Genomic DNA, 18,144 nt, shown 5'->3' on the forward strand with positions numbered 1-18,144 from the left:
ATGATAGCTAGAATTCAACATAATTTTTCATCCGAGACTGAAGTAGGCCTTCATGAAGATTCACATCATTGTTTTAATGCTCTGTATCTTCACAACAGATAATTCCATAAACCTTTTTAAAACAGCTTTATCAATTTATCCTACCATCGTCACAGAATTATAGACATATAGCCCCCTATCCCTCTATCTCCTGGAAAACTGTAATATTTTGTTCAGATTGGCTAATGGCCTTCCCATCGAAAAATATCACATTTCTCAGCATTACATGTTCTCTATCACATCTGCCCATCACACTAATGTGCATCCATTCATGGGACAGCTATTCTCTTTGCTGAGAGTTATATTTCCAAGTTTTACACTGTAAGCAAACTAAGGAATTATGCCTTTACCCAATTATATGCTGAATATAAATCAGGAAATGGTTCTGATATCAGCCCCAGAGGAATATCGATCCATGAAAAATACTAGCCCCAGGAGACTATCAATCTATGAAAAGCAATCATTAAGCTTCAGTCTACTTTCTCCGCCTGTTTACACAATCACTGTTCTTTCAATCCCAAGGACCTCAATTTTGCTAACAACATGTCAGTTACGTGATGCTTTGGCAAAGACAATTTGGAAGTATACATAACAAAAGAAATACAGTACTCTCATCACCACTCTTTTAAATACATCAGTTTGGATGCCAGTGACTAGTTTGTGTGGAGATACAAGACACTGCTCATGCTGGAACCTGAAGGAAAACTAAACAAGAAGAACACAGCAGGTCAAGCAGCACCTGAGGAGACAAAGGAATAGTTGACATTTCAAATTGAGCCTTCGCATCAAGATTGAGAATATAGAGGAAAGATAGCCAGGATACAGAAGTAAGTGGTGAGACAGAGGTTTCTAGGTGATAGGTAGAACTAGATGAGAGGAAGGGGATGATGGGCAAATGAAGCCAGATGGGAAGGGGGTGAGGAGGGTGTGTGATAATCGATGATAGGCAACAGGTGTAACCAAGAGACATAGGAAAAAATAAAAATAATCGGCAGATGCAGTCAGGTAGGGGAAAGAAGGGGAAGGGTAGAAGCAGAGACTGGCGGTTGATGGGCAGATCCAGATAAGAAAGGGATGATGAGCAGATAGATCCAGAGAAGGGAAGAGGTGAGGGGAGCGTCATGCCAGAGGCTGGTCAGCGATAGGTGTAAACATTAGAAAGAATAAATGAGGCAGATGGAGTCAGGTTGGGGAGAGAAGGGAAAATATAGAAATAAACACTGGTGGATGATAGATAGATCCACATCAGCAACAAATGATGGGCAGATAGAACCAAGTTAGAAAGAGGAGTTACCTGAAATTGTTAAACTCAATATTAACTTCTAAAATGGGGCAGGAGGGAGGGAGAAGGCATTTCTTGTTCATGAGACGAATTAACCCACTACTGCTGTGTTCCACTCCCATCCATGCCAGTCCACCCAGGGTCACTTTCCTTTTGATTACCTTGTCCATCCCCACACACTCCCCACTCATCATCATCACCAAACCCACAACCTGGTTCCATTTGCCCATCAACCTTCCCTTATCTAGTTTATTCTACTACCTACCATTTTATGACTGTATACTTTTACCTCCCCTCTCCCACCCGACTTCATCTGCCTAACTTACAGGATTTAAAAAAAAAGATCTCAACCTACTTCCCACTCATCTCTCATTGCATATGCTGGCTATCTTTCCTGTGTACTCTAAGTCCCGATGCATCCCTTTGCCTTGACACGTGCTGCTAGATCTGTTAAGTTATTTCAATAATATACAGCAACAGAAATTATTTCCAAATTAAATTACTTTCAGTGCTTGATTCTATAATCTTTGTAAAGAGAATGCAAGTGATTACTTATGAAATTGGTGTCCTTCTTTTAATAATCAGGTTGAAGATGCATTTTTTCTTCCTCCATTTTAAAAAGGGAGGAAAGGTGCTGACGATTTGTTTTTTTCAGCATTGCATTCAATCAATCACAAGCATTGGATTGAGCAAACTAAGCCAATGATCATTTACCTACAAAACAGAGCATCACAGATGGTGCCAAGAAAATAAGAACGTATTTTATGCAAAACATATTATGAAAAGTAGCTTGTAACCTGTAAATCATTTGGTGATAACCCATTTATAAAATATTAATTATTTTGTGCAATTGTTCGGATGCAACCTACAATTGCCGACTTTTTATTCCCGCCTCTTCCCCCTGTGCATCTGGACTTGTACCCATTTCTCCAGCAATCTCACCTCATTTTCCCCTTCCACCTATATTCCTTCCACTGGATTTACATTTCATACCTGTTTTCTCACTATCTTTTGTATTTTCATCTTTGGCCTTTGTCCAGCCATCTGACAACCACAACTCTCATCACCTGCATCAACTGTATCACTTGCCAGGGTTTGTCCCGCTACAATCAGACTAAAGTAAGGTCCTGAACAGAAACATCACCTATCCAGAGATGCCGTCTGATTCGCTGAGTTATTCCAGCACTTTGTGTCTTTTTTATTTTGTAAACCAGAGGGGATCTCATAGAAACATATAAAATTATTAAGGGATTGGAAAGCTGGATGAATGAAAAATGTTCCCGATGATGGGAGAGTCCAGAACCAGGGGTTACAGTTTAAGAATAATGGGTAGTCCATTTAGGACTAAGATGAGGAAAATATTTTTCACCCAGAGAGTTGTGAATCTGTGGAATTCTCTGCCACTGAAGGCAGTGGAGGACAATTCACTGGATGTATTCAAGAGAGAGTTAGATTTAGCTCTTCGGGCGAATGGAATCAAGGGATATGGGGAAAAAGCAGGAATGGGATACTGATTATGGATGAACAGCCATGATCGTATTGAATGGTGCCGTTGGCATGATGGGCCGAATTGCCTCCTCCTGCACCTATGTTTCTATCTGCAGTTATTTGTATTTTATTAATAATCAAGCACAATCAATATGAGCAAATAGCAGCATTCAAATCATACAAACATTCATCTTAATTTTCCATACTCTTAGCGACAATACAAACTATTCTTTTTAGACATGTTCAAAAATGTTATTGGATTAATGCCTCTGCCAAGCTAGTACAAAACTTCCAACGCTCTCAGAAAAACATCGACAGAGCACAAAACACGATAATATAGATTTAAGGTATAATTTAATAGAATGCTCTGACTATCTCGCCTCATTTTCCCCATCGCTTTGCTGCTGTATTTGAAAATACAAACAAAAATATAGTGGGTACTTGATGCTTGAATTAAGTGAAGATGATGAAGATGAAAGCCCCTTGACATGCTTGCGGCATGTTAAATTCCCCTGCTCGCTCTCCTCTCTGCTGGCAGGTCACCTCGTTCCAGATCATGAGGCCACCCTTACTGCTGCGATTTCTACTTCCTTCACCTACTTTATTCTAATACCCACCCTTTGTAACATGGAGGTATTCATGAGATATAAACAGTTGGAATCTGATATAATTTGTCAAAATTGAATGAGAACATGAGGAACGATCACTTTCAACAATTTTCTCTTTACAAGTTCCTGCAACAAAGGAAGCCCATTGCATCAATGCCTGCACCAGAGACTTGATATTTCACATTTGGCGACTGGCGATACCAGATCAGATCCACGTTCAATCAAAGTGCACTTCATTGGCACACCATTCCTCACCCTGCTGCAGTGATTTGAAGCTGTCTCTTATCTTGGGACTTATTAACTATGCACATTGCAGTCTGTGAATTGTTGCTAAGTCACAAAACGATTGCCAATTTCACATCAGGAGCCAAGAACTGCCAGGTCAATGAATCCGTTTGCCGATTTACCCCGTCTTAAATTAGCTTTCTCAGCTTTCCAGTGAGGCTTCAATCTGGAATTTTAGATATGCACGAAGGTGTAACATTAAGCTGTCAGATACCACAAAGTCTATTTCTTTAGAAATAAAAACATAATGGAGCCCGTGCTTTTTACTGAGAACATATCACCCAAAGCCATAAGCTTCCCTTCAAAAATCTAAATGTCCACCATAATGTTAGAGGAAAACCAAAATTATAACAAAACTAATTACAATTTGAAATGAACAAATGCTAATATAAAGCATTTGACAGCACATTATCAGATGATATACTTCTCACATAATATAAACACGTGATTTTGTTGAACAAGAACATACAAGAAAATTGTCCGGAATTAAAAGTTTTATGAATAGAGCATTAATAGAAGTGAGTGTCAACATCATGAATCTTTCTATCCAATATTACAAATGAAAGATATTTATAGGTTTTATTTAAATCTTGCTATTGCAATATCTCACAGTTGTTGCATGTATTTGCATACATTTCCATGCCAAAGATATATGGATAGCTCAACGTGTTCAATTATAATTGTGGAAGGCTTTGAAAGATTCATAGCACAGGCCAGTTTTAAAACAAAGATAATTTTCTCGCTCTTCATTATTTTCCAGCAAAATTTAGTTTACTGAAGACCACAATGGGAAAAAAAGACAGCCTCTACACTCTTTAACTACTGCATATTACTAAAGTATTTATGAGAACTGCATAAATTATTTAATAGATCAGGTCCCAGTTCTACCCAAGTTGCAGCAAACAACCAAATCTGTTGCAACAATAGGTTTGAGGCAAGGAATCGGTGGCATGAAATTCAGATGGTCCCTTTGTGCAGTTCAAACAGAGTTCATGACACAGATTGTAGTAAATTTCAGCGTTAGACAGCCAAAGTAAATCATCCTGTGCTGCATGTATAATTGAAGCGTTAAAATTAAACCTGCAAAGTTGTAGAAGCTGTTCCCTAAACAGCACATGATTGGAGGAAAGCGAGACCACTGAAAAATGCCCATGCATTGGGGACGAGAGATTAGCAATATGTCCGAAAAGCAGTCAGATCACAATAAGGAACATTAAGAGATGGGACCTGCATGCCCTTGTAAATATCCTAAGAGATATATATTTTTTTGAAGCTTGCATCCTTACTGTACAGTTGGAGACCTAATAGAATTACATAGTGTGTAACACTTTCTTGGCTGCTCATAGATATAAAGGAAGGTTAAGAAAGGCATCTAGTTTCCTGAAGGGATACAGATGCCTGTTTTGATCTTATTTTATTGTGCTTTGTATTTATGGGACTCCTTCATTCATTATCATCGCATGGCACAAGTCAGATATTGACGCAAATGTCCTGCTGATGTCAAGTCCCATCTAAAGCGCCTGTGTGAAACTGCCCTAAAAGGATATAGCATAAGCATCCTACTCATAAAAGAGCACATTGATCCATCTCCTTGGAGTAAAAGAAGAATTGATAGATGTATACTAGATTATCATATCTTTAGAGAGTACACATAGACAGTGAATGATACCATCAGCAAATGGTTTATGGAGCAAAGCATCGAGATTTAAAGAGAAAGGCCAAGAAATCAGGGCACGTGTGAGGGGAAATATTTTAATGCAGAGAGTATTATGAATTGGAACTCACTGATAGTAAGGATGATGGGAAAGGATTCAGGCAGGGATTTTGTATGTGAAGTAGATAGGTACATAAGGGAAATTATTTGCAGGTCATGAGAAAGAGCAAGGAAGTTAGGTTAGCAAGATTTCTCCACAAAGTGCAAGCAGGGACTCAATGCACTAATTGTCTTCTTTGTGTGCTGTAACAACCCCATGATATTGAAGGGCCTCTGTCATAAGGCTCATGATTAAGACAAGCACCAATCCTTCTGCCTATAAGTAAGGAAGAACTGGTGCAAAGATATATTATTATATAAATCAGAGTAACAGCAATATCACAAAACTGCTGCCATTTTTTCCTGGTAGAAAGACATATGTTTGGTGCATCCACATGATATTTTTACAACCAACTCTCAGGACTGAGGCATATGAGGTGATGTTCATTAAGGTGGGGGAATGAAGGAAAACACTCCTTGAGAACTTCAGAATGAAGTCTCTCAGGATACACATGATAGCATAGGTTGTAAAATCACTCCAGGCCTCAGCGTAAATCATTTAGTAAGGACACAATTTTCTGCTGTCTTGCTTTCTCAAAGATGAATTTAGTGGCTTTGTGGACAGCTACCACTCATGTAGATATGACCATAAAAAGAGAGAGTGTGTAGGAAGGAATTGCAGATGTTGGTTTAAACCGAAGATAGATACAAAACGTTAGTATTTCAGTAGATCAGGAAGCATCTCTGGAGAAAAGGAATAAATAATGTCAGACTGAAGATAGGTCTCAACCCAAAATGTCACAGATTCCTTTCCTTCATAAAAAGAGAGAGTTTGCTTCTAAACTGCAAACCTCCTGTTATAAATGAGTTTTATTAATAATAATAATAATAATAAATAATAATAAACTTTATTACAGACTCAAGGTCCAGACAATATTATTATAAGCTGCAATGGTCTTTTGAGGGTCTTGCCAGACGCTTTGCAAAAATGTCCATCCTGGTTGGTGACCAGTACTTTCAAAGATCCTGACAATACCCCCAGCCCGGATCTTTTCACGAACCACATTGTAGTACTGCTATATACATGACAGGATAAGATAAGCTGCCTACAAGGAAATGATAAAACCACTTTACAATATGAAGTCTTTGTGCATTAAGGGATTGTTAGAAATCTATCAGCAGTGGAAAACAGAGCTCTCTTATTTCTAGATGTTTTTTTTTAAAACTGAAGCCAAACTAAGTGGCCTTTAATCATGGGATACTAAAATCGCTCAGTAACCTACGGTACATTCCAACAAAATCGAAAGACTTATCTCCTTTACTTACAGGCAGCCTTCTAAGTACAATGAATACCATGACAATAGTTTTTTTTTCATGGAAAAGAGGTGTAGAATACTCATCTGGTATCTTAGTCAAATCTCCTGCACATTTGGCCAAGACTATTTCAGACCTTTTTTCTCAAGCCTTCCATTCAATGGATTTTTGTTATGAATAGAATATAATAGAAAGATTTTGAGTTATATGTAATGATGGCAGCACCACACTTCAGTTGTCTACTTTGCCTTTGGTATTTAATTTTTCACCTGCTCCGAGATTCCTACATTCACATTGATTCTTACTTGTATTATCAACCTGAGGTCCACTATAAACTTCCTTTTTTTCAGTTCTTGATCTCGAAGACTTCCTTTCTCTCCAATGTTTTTCCTAACCAATATTGATCATTTTTACCTTATGTTCATGTTTCTATCCTCAACACCTTTTAGGCACCAGGCTTCAGCAAGATCTCTATTATCACCACAATGGAAAAATCCTAAGTGGCTATTTGTGTCTGTGCTCACCACTTTATTTAGCATTCCTATTTCAAGAGAGATCAGTAGTTTAATCCCAAAAGGCTCTGAAATGAACTAATTCTCCACCACAGGTCCCAGGCAAGATGTTTCCTTGAATTCCTTGACATCAACATAAGTAAAAATTGAAGAAATCCATTTGATTGCCTTCTTTATTGATGCACTGCAACCTTGGACACCTTTGAGAAATCCTTGATTTGCTGTGTTGACCCACCTCAAGAACCAGAAATGTTTGAGACCATCATCAATAAATCGTGTAGTCAATGGTGCATTATAGATAAGAAACATATTAATTCTCTCCCTGTAACTGTCCTCAACCATTAGTCAAAACCCAATTTCAGTGGCATATGGGAGAAAAGATTGTGTTCAGATTAGTTTAGTCAAGGGTGACTTTCCATGGAAAACATTAGACCTTGTGAACTTCACCACTTCTTGATGTAGCAAGCCATACAACTATTGTATCTACAAGCTTAACTTAAATCAAATGAAATTCTAATGCAATAAGATGGTGGGGTTGCTATTATTGCTCCTTACTAGGGCCTAAATAATTGCTGGAATATTTAGAAAATAGAGTCTATTTTACTGATTGTATGCCTCGTTGTCACCTTCCCCTCAACTAACAATGAACCATTCTACATTTCCTTGAGCATCCTCTGCTTTGACCTTACCCACATCTTCAAGTTGAATTGCTGGGAAAACATTGGATTATTTGAATACACAGAGCACTTTGAATAAAATTTACAATGTATTTTATAAGCAGTGTCATTCTGACTTTCAGGCCAATCCCTGAACTCAGAACTGTGCACTTATGTTACAAACAATTCTGAAATGTCAGACTTATTCTGTGGCATCACATAAAACAATCTGTCAGCAAGTGAAATACAAGGTCTACCTGTAGAATGTGATGGAGCACCACAAAGCAACACAACGCCTTGCCCCTCTCGGACGGACACGTTATTTCTCGATTTCCCTTTGAAGTTTTCAAGATCTGTGTGAAAGAAAAGTAGAAGAGCTATTATATCAGATCACGTGTAAGAAAGAACTGCAGATACCGGTTTAAATCGAAGGTAGACACAAAATGCTGGAGTAAATCAGCAGGTCAGTCTAAAGAAGTGTCTCGACCTGAAACGTCGCCCATTCCTTATCTCCAGAGATGCTGCCTCACCCGCTGAGTTACTCTGGCATTTGGTGACTACCTCATGTCAGATCATGTTCCTTTGAAAGCAATGGTCAGTTGTCCTGATAAACATGTGAAAAACGAAGGACAAAAACAAAATTATATACGTGCTGCTTCTTTCACATTCCTATGCATAACCAGCAATTTCAAAAAACCTCAAAAAATAAACCATGTTTCATGAAGAAGGTTCACATTGAACTCTTTAGCTGGATGGTGCTGATGGTGGGATTGCTACTATTGCTCCTCACTAGGACCTGAACAATTGCGAGAATACTTGAAAAATAGATTATATTCTACTGATTGTATGCCTTCCCCTCAGCTAACAATTAACAATTCTACATTTTCCTTGATCATCGTCTGGTTTGATCTGTCGTTTTCACACCTTACCCTTCCATGTCCCTAGTCTCCCTCTCCCCTGACTCTCAGTCTAAAGAAGAGTCTCGTCCCGAAACGTCACCCATTACTTCTTTCCAGAGATGCTGCTGAGTTATTCCAGTATTTCATGTTTATCTTTAGTGTAAACCAGCATCTGCAGTTCCATCCTACACAATTGCTAGAATACTCATATGTTCTGCTCTCAATGGATGACCTCTTCATGTAAATATATGAGGCAAAAGCAATGTCTGGCTTCATTCTAATTACATTTAAAAAAAAAAAAGAAATTACAGAAAATAAAATCATACAGGTCTGGATATACAACAAACTCTTTAGTCAATTCCAAACAATGATGTTACCCGACTCATAACAAGGCTGAATTTTGTGCTTCCTCTTTTCACGCTATCCCTTTGCATTACTGTCAAAAATGTAACTTGGGGACCCAAATTAATGTCCAGAGTCTCCAGAATATGTTACTATTTCCTGCGCCTGAACTGGGTACACAATAGCTAAAGTACGGGAGCAGAAAGGCTTTACATTTATTAACTCAGGGGATGGAGGCAAAAGCTGTAAAATGACAACCCATGCATCCACTCAGCTTAATCACCATGATAAATAAACAGATAGGTAATCACGTTAATGGATAGAGGACACTATATTACGCGTATGATTATAGTATCTAACACTCCAGAAACAATTATGAATGCAATGCTTATAAAATTATTCAAATAGCAAAAAAAGGACATCTGTACTTCATGTCCTATTATGTAGCATTCTAATTTTTTTTAATTGACTGTTTAATCCAAAATGAGAAGGTTAAACAAATGATTTATATTTTTAAAATACAATATATTTAATGAGTTTTCCTAACATAATCTAAATAAATGACAATTATTACATTGATAACAGTTATGGCACTGGGCAATTGGAAAATTGAAATACACATTTTATAATTGTGTACAATTCTCCAGCATTTAACCTGAATATTCATAATTTCAGTATTCCATTCTGTGCCCACCTGAGTTTTCACTTAATCACACATTTTCCATGTTTTTACATCCTTCATGTTATTCTCATCCCCATCCCCTACATTACCCCACTTGCTGCAGTAAGAGCACATTTTCTTTAGATATTTGATACTGAATAAAACTGGTTCTGGCATGGTAGCTCCAAAGTGAACAGCCAGCAAACAGCTGCTGAGAAGCACAACACAGACTTACAGGAACTCACTTTGGCTGAGTGTCCTTCTCAGCTGTTTGTACGTCTTTAATTAATCATGAGATCCAGTGGTGCAAAGTGATTATGCTGGGAATCTTTCTTTGTGCTGGAATACATGTTTCTCTGATGTTAATCTAGCCAGGCATAAAAATAGAAAATGTTGGATATACTCAGCCAAGGGAGAGTTCAAATTTCAGGTTAATGACCTTCCATTCATTGTGTATCTCTCCCCTGGATGCTGCCTAATTTGCTGATTATCTGCTTTTTTCCCCCCAGATTTTCATTTTCTGCAATAGTTTGCTTTATGCACGAGCTAAATTTTATTCAGGACCCTGTTGACCTAAAACATGGAACATAGAACAGTATAGCACAGGAACAGGCCCTTCGGCCCACAATATACAGTGCATTCAGAAAGTATTCAGACCCCTTCACTTTTCCCCCATTTTGTTACGTTATAGCCTTATTCTAAATGGATTAAATTCATTTTTTTAATTATCAATCTACATGCAATACCCCATAATAAAAAAGAAAAAACAGGTGTTAGAAATTTATGCAAAGTAATTAAAAAGAAATAACTGAAATATCACATCCACACAAGTACTCGGACCCTTTACTCAGTATTTTGTTGAGGCATCTTTGGCAGTGATTACAGCCTCAAGTCTTCTACAAGCTTGGCACATCTGTACTTGGGTAATTTCTCCCATTCTTTTCGGCAGATCCTCTCAAGCTCGGTCAGGTTGAATGGGGAGCGTTGATTCACAACTATTTTCAGGTCCCTCAGAGATGTTCCATCGGGTTCAAGTCCGGGCTCTGACTGGGCCATTCAAGGTCATTCACAGACTTGTCATGAAGCCACTCCTGCGTTGTCTTGGCTGTGTGCTTAGGGTCGTTGGCTCTGGAGCAGGTTTTGATCAAGGATCTTACTGTACTTTGCTCCATTCATCTTTCCTTCGATCCTGACTATTCTCCCAGCTCCTGCCGCTGAAAAAAAACATCCCCTCAGCATGATGTTACCACCACCATGCTTCTCCGTAGGTATGGTATTGGCCAGGCAATGAGCGGTGCCTGGTTTCCTCCAGATGTGACGTTTGGCATTCAGGCCAAATAATTCAATCATGGTTTCAGCAGACCAGAGAATCTTGTTGCTCTTGCCTTTTGGCAAACTCCAAGCAGGCTGTCATGTGAGGATTGGCTTCCATCTGGCCACTCTACCATAATGGTCTGATTGGTGGAGTGCTGCAGATATGGTTGTTCTTCTGGAAAGTTCTCCCATCTCCACAGGGAAATTATGGAGCTCTGCCAGAGTCCATTGGGTTCTTGATCACCTCCCTGACCAAGGCCCTTCTCCCCCAGTTGCTTAGTTTAGTCCGGCAGTCAGCTCGACGAAGAGTCTGGTGGTTCCAAATTTCTTCCATTTAAGAATGATAAAGGCCACTGTGCTCATCGGGACCTGCAATGCTGCAGAGATGGTTTTATACCCTTCCCCAGATCTGTGTCTCAACACAATTCTGTCTCAGAGGTCGCCGGACCATTCCTTTGTCTTCATGGCTTGGCTTTTGCTCTGACATGCATTGTCAACTGTGGGACCTTATATAGACAGGCGGTGCCTTTCCAAATCATGTCCAATCAATTTAATTTACCACTGGTGGACTCAATCAAGTTGTAGAAACATCTCAAGGATAATCAATGTAAATAGGATGAACCTAAGCTCAATTTTGAGTGTCATAGCAAAGGGTCTGAATACTTGTGTAAATGTGATATTTCTATTATTTCTTTTTTATTACTTTACAAACATTTCTAAACAGCTGTTTTTGCTTCAGCATTCTGGGGTATTGTATGTAGATTGATGATAAAAAAAAAGAATTTAATCCATTTTAAAATAAGGCTGTAACATAACAAAATGTGGAAAACGTGAAGGGGTCTGAATACTTTCTGAATGCACTGTATAAGGTCATAAGGAATAGGAGTAGAATTAGGCCATTCGGCCCATCAAGTCTACTCCACCATTCCATAATGGCCAATATATCTCTTCCTCCTAACCCCATTCTCTTGCCTTTTCCCCTTAACCTCCGACACCTGTACTAATCAAGAATCTATCTATCTCTGCCTTAAAAATATCCACTGACTTGGAATCCACAGCCCTCTGTGGCAAAGAATTCCACAGATAACATTCAATCAATGTATAGAACAATGCTAAATTATTCAGAGGGCATATTCTGAAACTCAAGTCAAACAACGATATTTTGAGTTCTGTACTGATGCACTAAGCTTTGATCATTGGCACAGAATACTGTATGAATATTAATCTATAACATGACTGCAAATAAGCATTTCATTTCATTACGGAAAATGTTGCTTCAACATTTTAGAGATGGTGATATCTATGCTCATAAATATACATGGAATATTTTATTACACTGTCGACATATGCTGATCATCTAAACCTCATAAGAGAACCAAAGAGAAGCTTTTTTAATTTGTTAATTACTTAAAAGCAAACACAGCTTATCAAAAGCTACAGTGGTTTTCTCCAGGAATGCTGGCAGCTGTTTAAATTACCAATTTGGAAGCAGGTTTTAAATAATTTAGTCAGACTGATCCATTGACTTTCAGTTGAGAAATTTTACTTTGTCCAAAACTTTAATGTAATTAAATTGGCAACATACTGAGCTTTTTTTCAACATTTAAAATATTTTAAAAGATTTTCTTTCTTCTGATGTCACATTATATAATATTTTACCCGTGTATTCAGAAAACATTATAACTTAACTAATTCATTAGAAATTATAATCAAATATATCGAACATTACGGGTTGCACGGTGGTGCAGCGGTAGAGTTGCTGCCTTACAGCGCTAGAGACCCAGGTTCGATCCTGACTACGGATGCTGCCAGCATGGAGTTTGTACGTTCTCCCTCTGATGGAGTTGGTTTTCTCTGGGTGCTTTGGTTTCCTCCCACATTTCAAAGACGTACACGTTTTTTGCGTTAATTGGCTTTGATGGAATTGTAAATTGTCGCTAGAGTGTCAGCTAGCGCGAGTGTACAGGGATCACTGGTTACGTGGACTCAGTGGGTTGAAGGGCCTTTTTCCACAAGGTATCTCTAAACTAAATAAAAAATATAAAATAGCAAATACCCATGTAGCAGTTCTATTTCAAACATGTGTGGCTTCAATTCATAATGAGACAAGGATGGGCTGGGTTCTAAACGCCACGGATCTCGCCTTCTGCAGATTAAAAATCTCCTGGTTCATCTGGGCCTTATGTGTGGGGAATACTCGGAATGTGGTTGTGGGCACCCACTCGTCCAGGCATTTCATTATGAAATCAGCAACAACCGCCGATGAAACCGTGAACATAGCCTTAGTCCACTGATTTGAAGTGGTCCCATAGCCGCTCCGTGCTCTGTTGCTGACGCCACACACTTTAACCTCTGCCTGTACACAGGAAGAAGCTGCACAGCCAGATTTTCCAAAGCGTGGGCGAGGGACGGAGTGGTGGGCATTGCTGGTGGTGCTGGAGCGGTGGCCAAGTGTGCTGGGTCCGCTGGCAGGAAAGATGATGTGTTGATAGTAGTTCAGCAGATACTTCTTCCAGCTAGCCTGGTTGAAGTCCCAGCAATGACGAGGAAGGCTCAGTGGTACACCATTCATTAACACACCATATTGTGAAACAGTTGCTGGCTCACGGAATCCCTGCGGTTCACTGAAATATTTTCCTCTCTTTGTGAATCCGTGTTCTCAAAGCATTCAGGAAAGGCACAGAAAGCTGGAGTAACTCAGTGGAACAGGCAGCATCTCAGGGGAGAAGAAATGGGTGATGTTTCGGGTCGAGACGATCTCAACCCAAAACATCACCAATTCCTTCTCTCTAGTTGCTGCCTGTCCTGCTGAGTTACTCCAGCTTTTTGTGTCATCTTTGGTTTAAACCAGCATCTGCAGTTCCTTTCTACACAACGCATTCAGGATTTGGCCTTGAAATTGCACCTGCTATCTTAACATCCATCAGACTACTAAGTTATCATCAGTTTCTATACCACTGAATCGTTTGCATGTAGAGCACGGTAACAGAGCTTTCACTTCCAAATGCAATCACAAAATCTTCCCGCTTTGTTGCATGGGGAGTTCTGCAAGTTTCATTTCAGTTGGATTTATTGTCTCAAGTCAAAATCATTAGTGCAGCCTATTGTGACATCGCATTATAAAAGGAGCAAGCCTTTCTGGCGCATGATGTGTGAAAAAAATTCAACCGCAGAGAGGAGTTAACAGTCCAAAGATGTAGCTGAGGAAATGGTGAATGAATGTGCCTTGAAATCACTGACAATTTCAGACACGTCTCTACGGTAGTCTTATATCCAATGCAGCCCAGTGACCAGGTTCAGAAAATGCAATAGAAATCCATTACGATAATAATTCCAAGGATAAAGATCTTCCATTCCCCAGATAGATTTGAATGGACACTTTCTATGATGCAATGTTGTAGATTGGAATGTGATTGAGGTATTTAAAATCATGAAGGCTCTAAATAGTGTAGTTGGAGATGAGCTATTCCTAGTTGTATAAAGGTCAAGCACTGGAGGAATTAGAATTAATTAGTTAGATACATTGGCAAAAGCTCCAAGAGTGAGACAGGAAAGCTATTTTATGCAGTGAGTGGTTGGGGCCTGGAATGCACTGCCAGGAAGAGTAGAGGCAGATTCAGTTGCAACATACAAAAGGTAACTCGATAAATATTTGAAAAAAGATTTTACAAGGTTATGGGAAGATGATGAAAGAGTGGAAGTATCTGAATAGCTCTTGAATGCATCTGGCGTATGAATCAAGGGACTCAATGGACACTGTCTATGTTGCAATTTTCCTGTGATTCTTTCATTGTATCTCTTACTTAACCAAATTACAACACAAGGGTGTGATACATCCTGAGACCTGGGCATTTACAATCATCAGTTATTCCAGTCTGCTCCACTCGCAACACCATGTAAAATAGTAGCTACAAGCCAATACGTAGAATTTCCATAATTAGAAGATTCATCTGAAATGCACTGAACTTGAGGCACTCAATCAAAAATGAAAAGGGGAGAAATGTTTGCACAGGACTAGGTCCTTTTCAAGATGCCAACCTTTTTCACCATCTCATCTATTATCCAATGCAGCCATTCTCATGCAGAAGGTGAGCAGAATATCAGAATCCAGAAACAGACTTTATGAAAGTCAACACAGAAAAACAATTGTATAAAGAAGATGGCTATGTACAGATTGCAAGGAGTGCTCCACAACATGAAGAAATATATTTTTTTGATTTTACTTCGTTGAGATTGCAGGATGAACCTCCCAATTGGTATTTCTTCAAGGGGAAGCAAAAGAGATGTTCATTTACAGTCCAGTGCATGACCCAGGACTACTCCGAATACCTGCACGTTACACTAATATTTGGTGAAGCTGTCCAATTATGTTGATTGCACTGGGAGTTTACCCAGTGAATCATTGAACTACCTGTGCCAGACAGGTCCCAGGTTTGATCTCCAGCATCTGCTTTGCTGCTGCTTTGAATCATGAACTAAATTTAGCCAAAGCATTTTTCATTCAAAGGACAGCAAATCGGAGATCTCTGCCATGATTCTCTTGCTAGAAATCCTGCTGGAAATGCAATTCCATCGAGGAGGAGGTTTGGCTGAGTTATAACCACTTCCAGATGACCTGCCAATATCAATCTTCAAAGATTAGACCTGAATGATAGTTATTTGGGTGGTAGACACTCTTCAAATGATACTCCAGAAAAGATTCAACATTATCAGGAGTGTAAGATTGTCAAGTGGAATATTTCCTTTGCTATTTTGGCACATTAGCCTATTAAAGAAAGAGTAGGAATCATTTACTTACACATCATGCTTGAAAACACTTAATACTTTCAAAGGAGTTGAGTATATAGCTATTAGAAGTTTAAAATACATACAATTTTAATTTTAATTTCAATTTTCAATGTTAATTGGTTGTCTTGATATTAGAGCCAGCAGTCAGATTTTTCCATTGTGACTGTTTTTCTCAGTGTGACAATCCTTGATGGAAGCAATGCTCCATCTTTTTATTATGTGGAGAAAAATGAAAAAACAGTAATGTATTGGGCTACATGGATTGTCCATGTCAACAGTTGGTTTACCTTGCTGGCCAGCACTGAAGTGTATGAGTTCTGCATGAAGTCATAGGGAAATAGTCAGGATTTAACATGATAAACTTTCAGATGTGATTACGGCCTTGAGGATCAGTAGTCATTTTTCAGCAAAAAACTCTGTCCTTACGGCAGAGTTCACAACGGACCCACTAGTCCTGGCAATTAAATGCAGCTAATGGTGGTAGCAGTGTTGTATTTGGTATTACAGAGTGTTTAGTTGTGTATGGTGCTTTTTGCTATCTTTATGAGCAGTGCCTTGAATAAAATGCTCACAAGTGGATGTTACATGGGAATATATTAGGATATGTAAGAAAAATAGATTGCACACTGATAAAGATGCATTTGATAAATAAACCTGAGTTTGGTAGTGTTTTTTTCAGTTCAGAAAACCGTATCAATGTGCACTTATTTGGGTTAACTCCAAGCGTCATGCTTCAGTTACAGGGCAAGAGACAGGTGTGGTGTTATGCTGCATAAGTATTTGATTGAGAGTTATTTGATTGGGATGTTCATATCTTAAAAATGATGGCATGTTCCCATCTGGTAGAGAATTAAGTGGTTCCCATGAGCAGAGAGTTCGAGTAATGGGGCACATAGAAGGGTGGAGAAACAGATATAAACATAGAGGGGGAGTCAAGGGCAAAGGATTTTACTCAGAGAATAGCCACCATCTGGAATTTACTGTCTGTTAGGATGACAGAAACTGAACCAATCAGTGCCTTTCAGAGGCAACTGGATATGCACTTTGTAGAAAATAACTTGCAGGGTCCTGTGGAAATACTTCTGAAGAAGGGTCCCCGACCTGAAATGTCACTTATTCCTTTTCTCTCGAGACGCTGCCTGACCCGATGAACTACTCCAGCACTTTGTGCCTATCTTCGGTGTAAACCAGCATCTGCAGTTCTTTCCTACACACTTGATTAGTGTTGCACCACAAGGGGCTTATTAATTACTAATAAACTGAATAGCTTCCTTCTCTGCCATATTAATTATCTGATTCTCATTAAATCCCCACAATCAATGCACATGGATCCAGCAAAAGCAAATACTTTGAGAATGGTAAGATAGAAATGTTCATGATCAAAGCAGGCTAATTCTCACATGGCAAATAGAGATTAGTGATCCCTGATGGTTCAAAGATTGCGAGGAGTGAGAGCAGGATTGGGGATTGGGGTGTGTAATAGTGTGCAGGGTGGCTGGTGGCAACTTCATTGGCTGCATTTTACTGCATTGACTCTAGGTGTAAAGTGGATTGAGTTTAGTCACCAACATGAAGAACTATAAAAGTCGTACAGAAGGTGCAGAGCATGGCAATCAAATTATATCAACCATAAAGGTATTTAATTATGTGAACAAGCTCCAAGATTTAGACAAGTATGGTCAGACAGAAGAGTACATAAAAAGATTGGAAATACATGGATTTAGTCTGACCTATTGAGAGGGAAACAAATCACATTTCAGGTCAATAACTTTACATCAAACACTCTTAAAGGTAATTGCCTTGAAACTTTCACTGTTTTTACATCCACTTTTTCTGCTTGACCAGCATTTCAAGAATGTTCTGGTTTTCGTTTAGATTTCCAGGAAATACAAACTTTTGCTTTAGCAGAAAGATTAGCAGCTTTGGAAAATATTTACTTTTCAGACAGATTCATTGACAAGATCATAATCAACGAACACTCCAGAAGGTTGGAATATTTTTGGACACTAATTTCACATACTGATTTTTTTGCTCTTCTGCCTCCATCAAAAAATGAATATCTTTCCAAGAACACTTTAAGTCATGATGCTTACAACATTATCAGCTCTGAATATTATCTGATAATCTGGCTTTTACAGTTCATTGAAATAGATTACCATGGACATAAATTGATATAATTCAATAACTACACAATAAACTTAAT

General features: G+C 38.8%; 1 protein-coding gene across 1 annotated transcript in view; it reads right to left on the reverse strand.

Moving 5' to 3' along the window:
- The window catches only part of LOC129704532 (contactin-4-like), a 796,241-nt gene that overhangs the window by 433,949 nt on the left and 344,148 nt on the right, over positions 1-18,144 (reverse strand). Inside the window, exon 5 of the mRNA XM_055647705.1 lies at positions 8,195-8,290. Coding sequence (XP_055503680.1) covers positions 8,195-8,290 — 96 coding nt within the window. The remainder of the gene's footprint in view (positions 1-8,194; positions 8,291-18,144) is intronic.

This window comes from Leucoraja erinacea, chromosome 16 (genome assembly GCF_028641065.1).
Source record: "Leucoraja erinacea ecotype New England chromosome 16, Leri_hhj_1, whole genome shotgun sequence".
NCBI lineage: Eukaryota > Metazoa > Chordata > Chondrichthyes > Rajiformes > Rajidae > Leucoraja > Leucoraja erinaceus.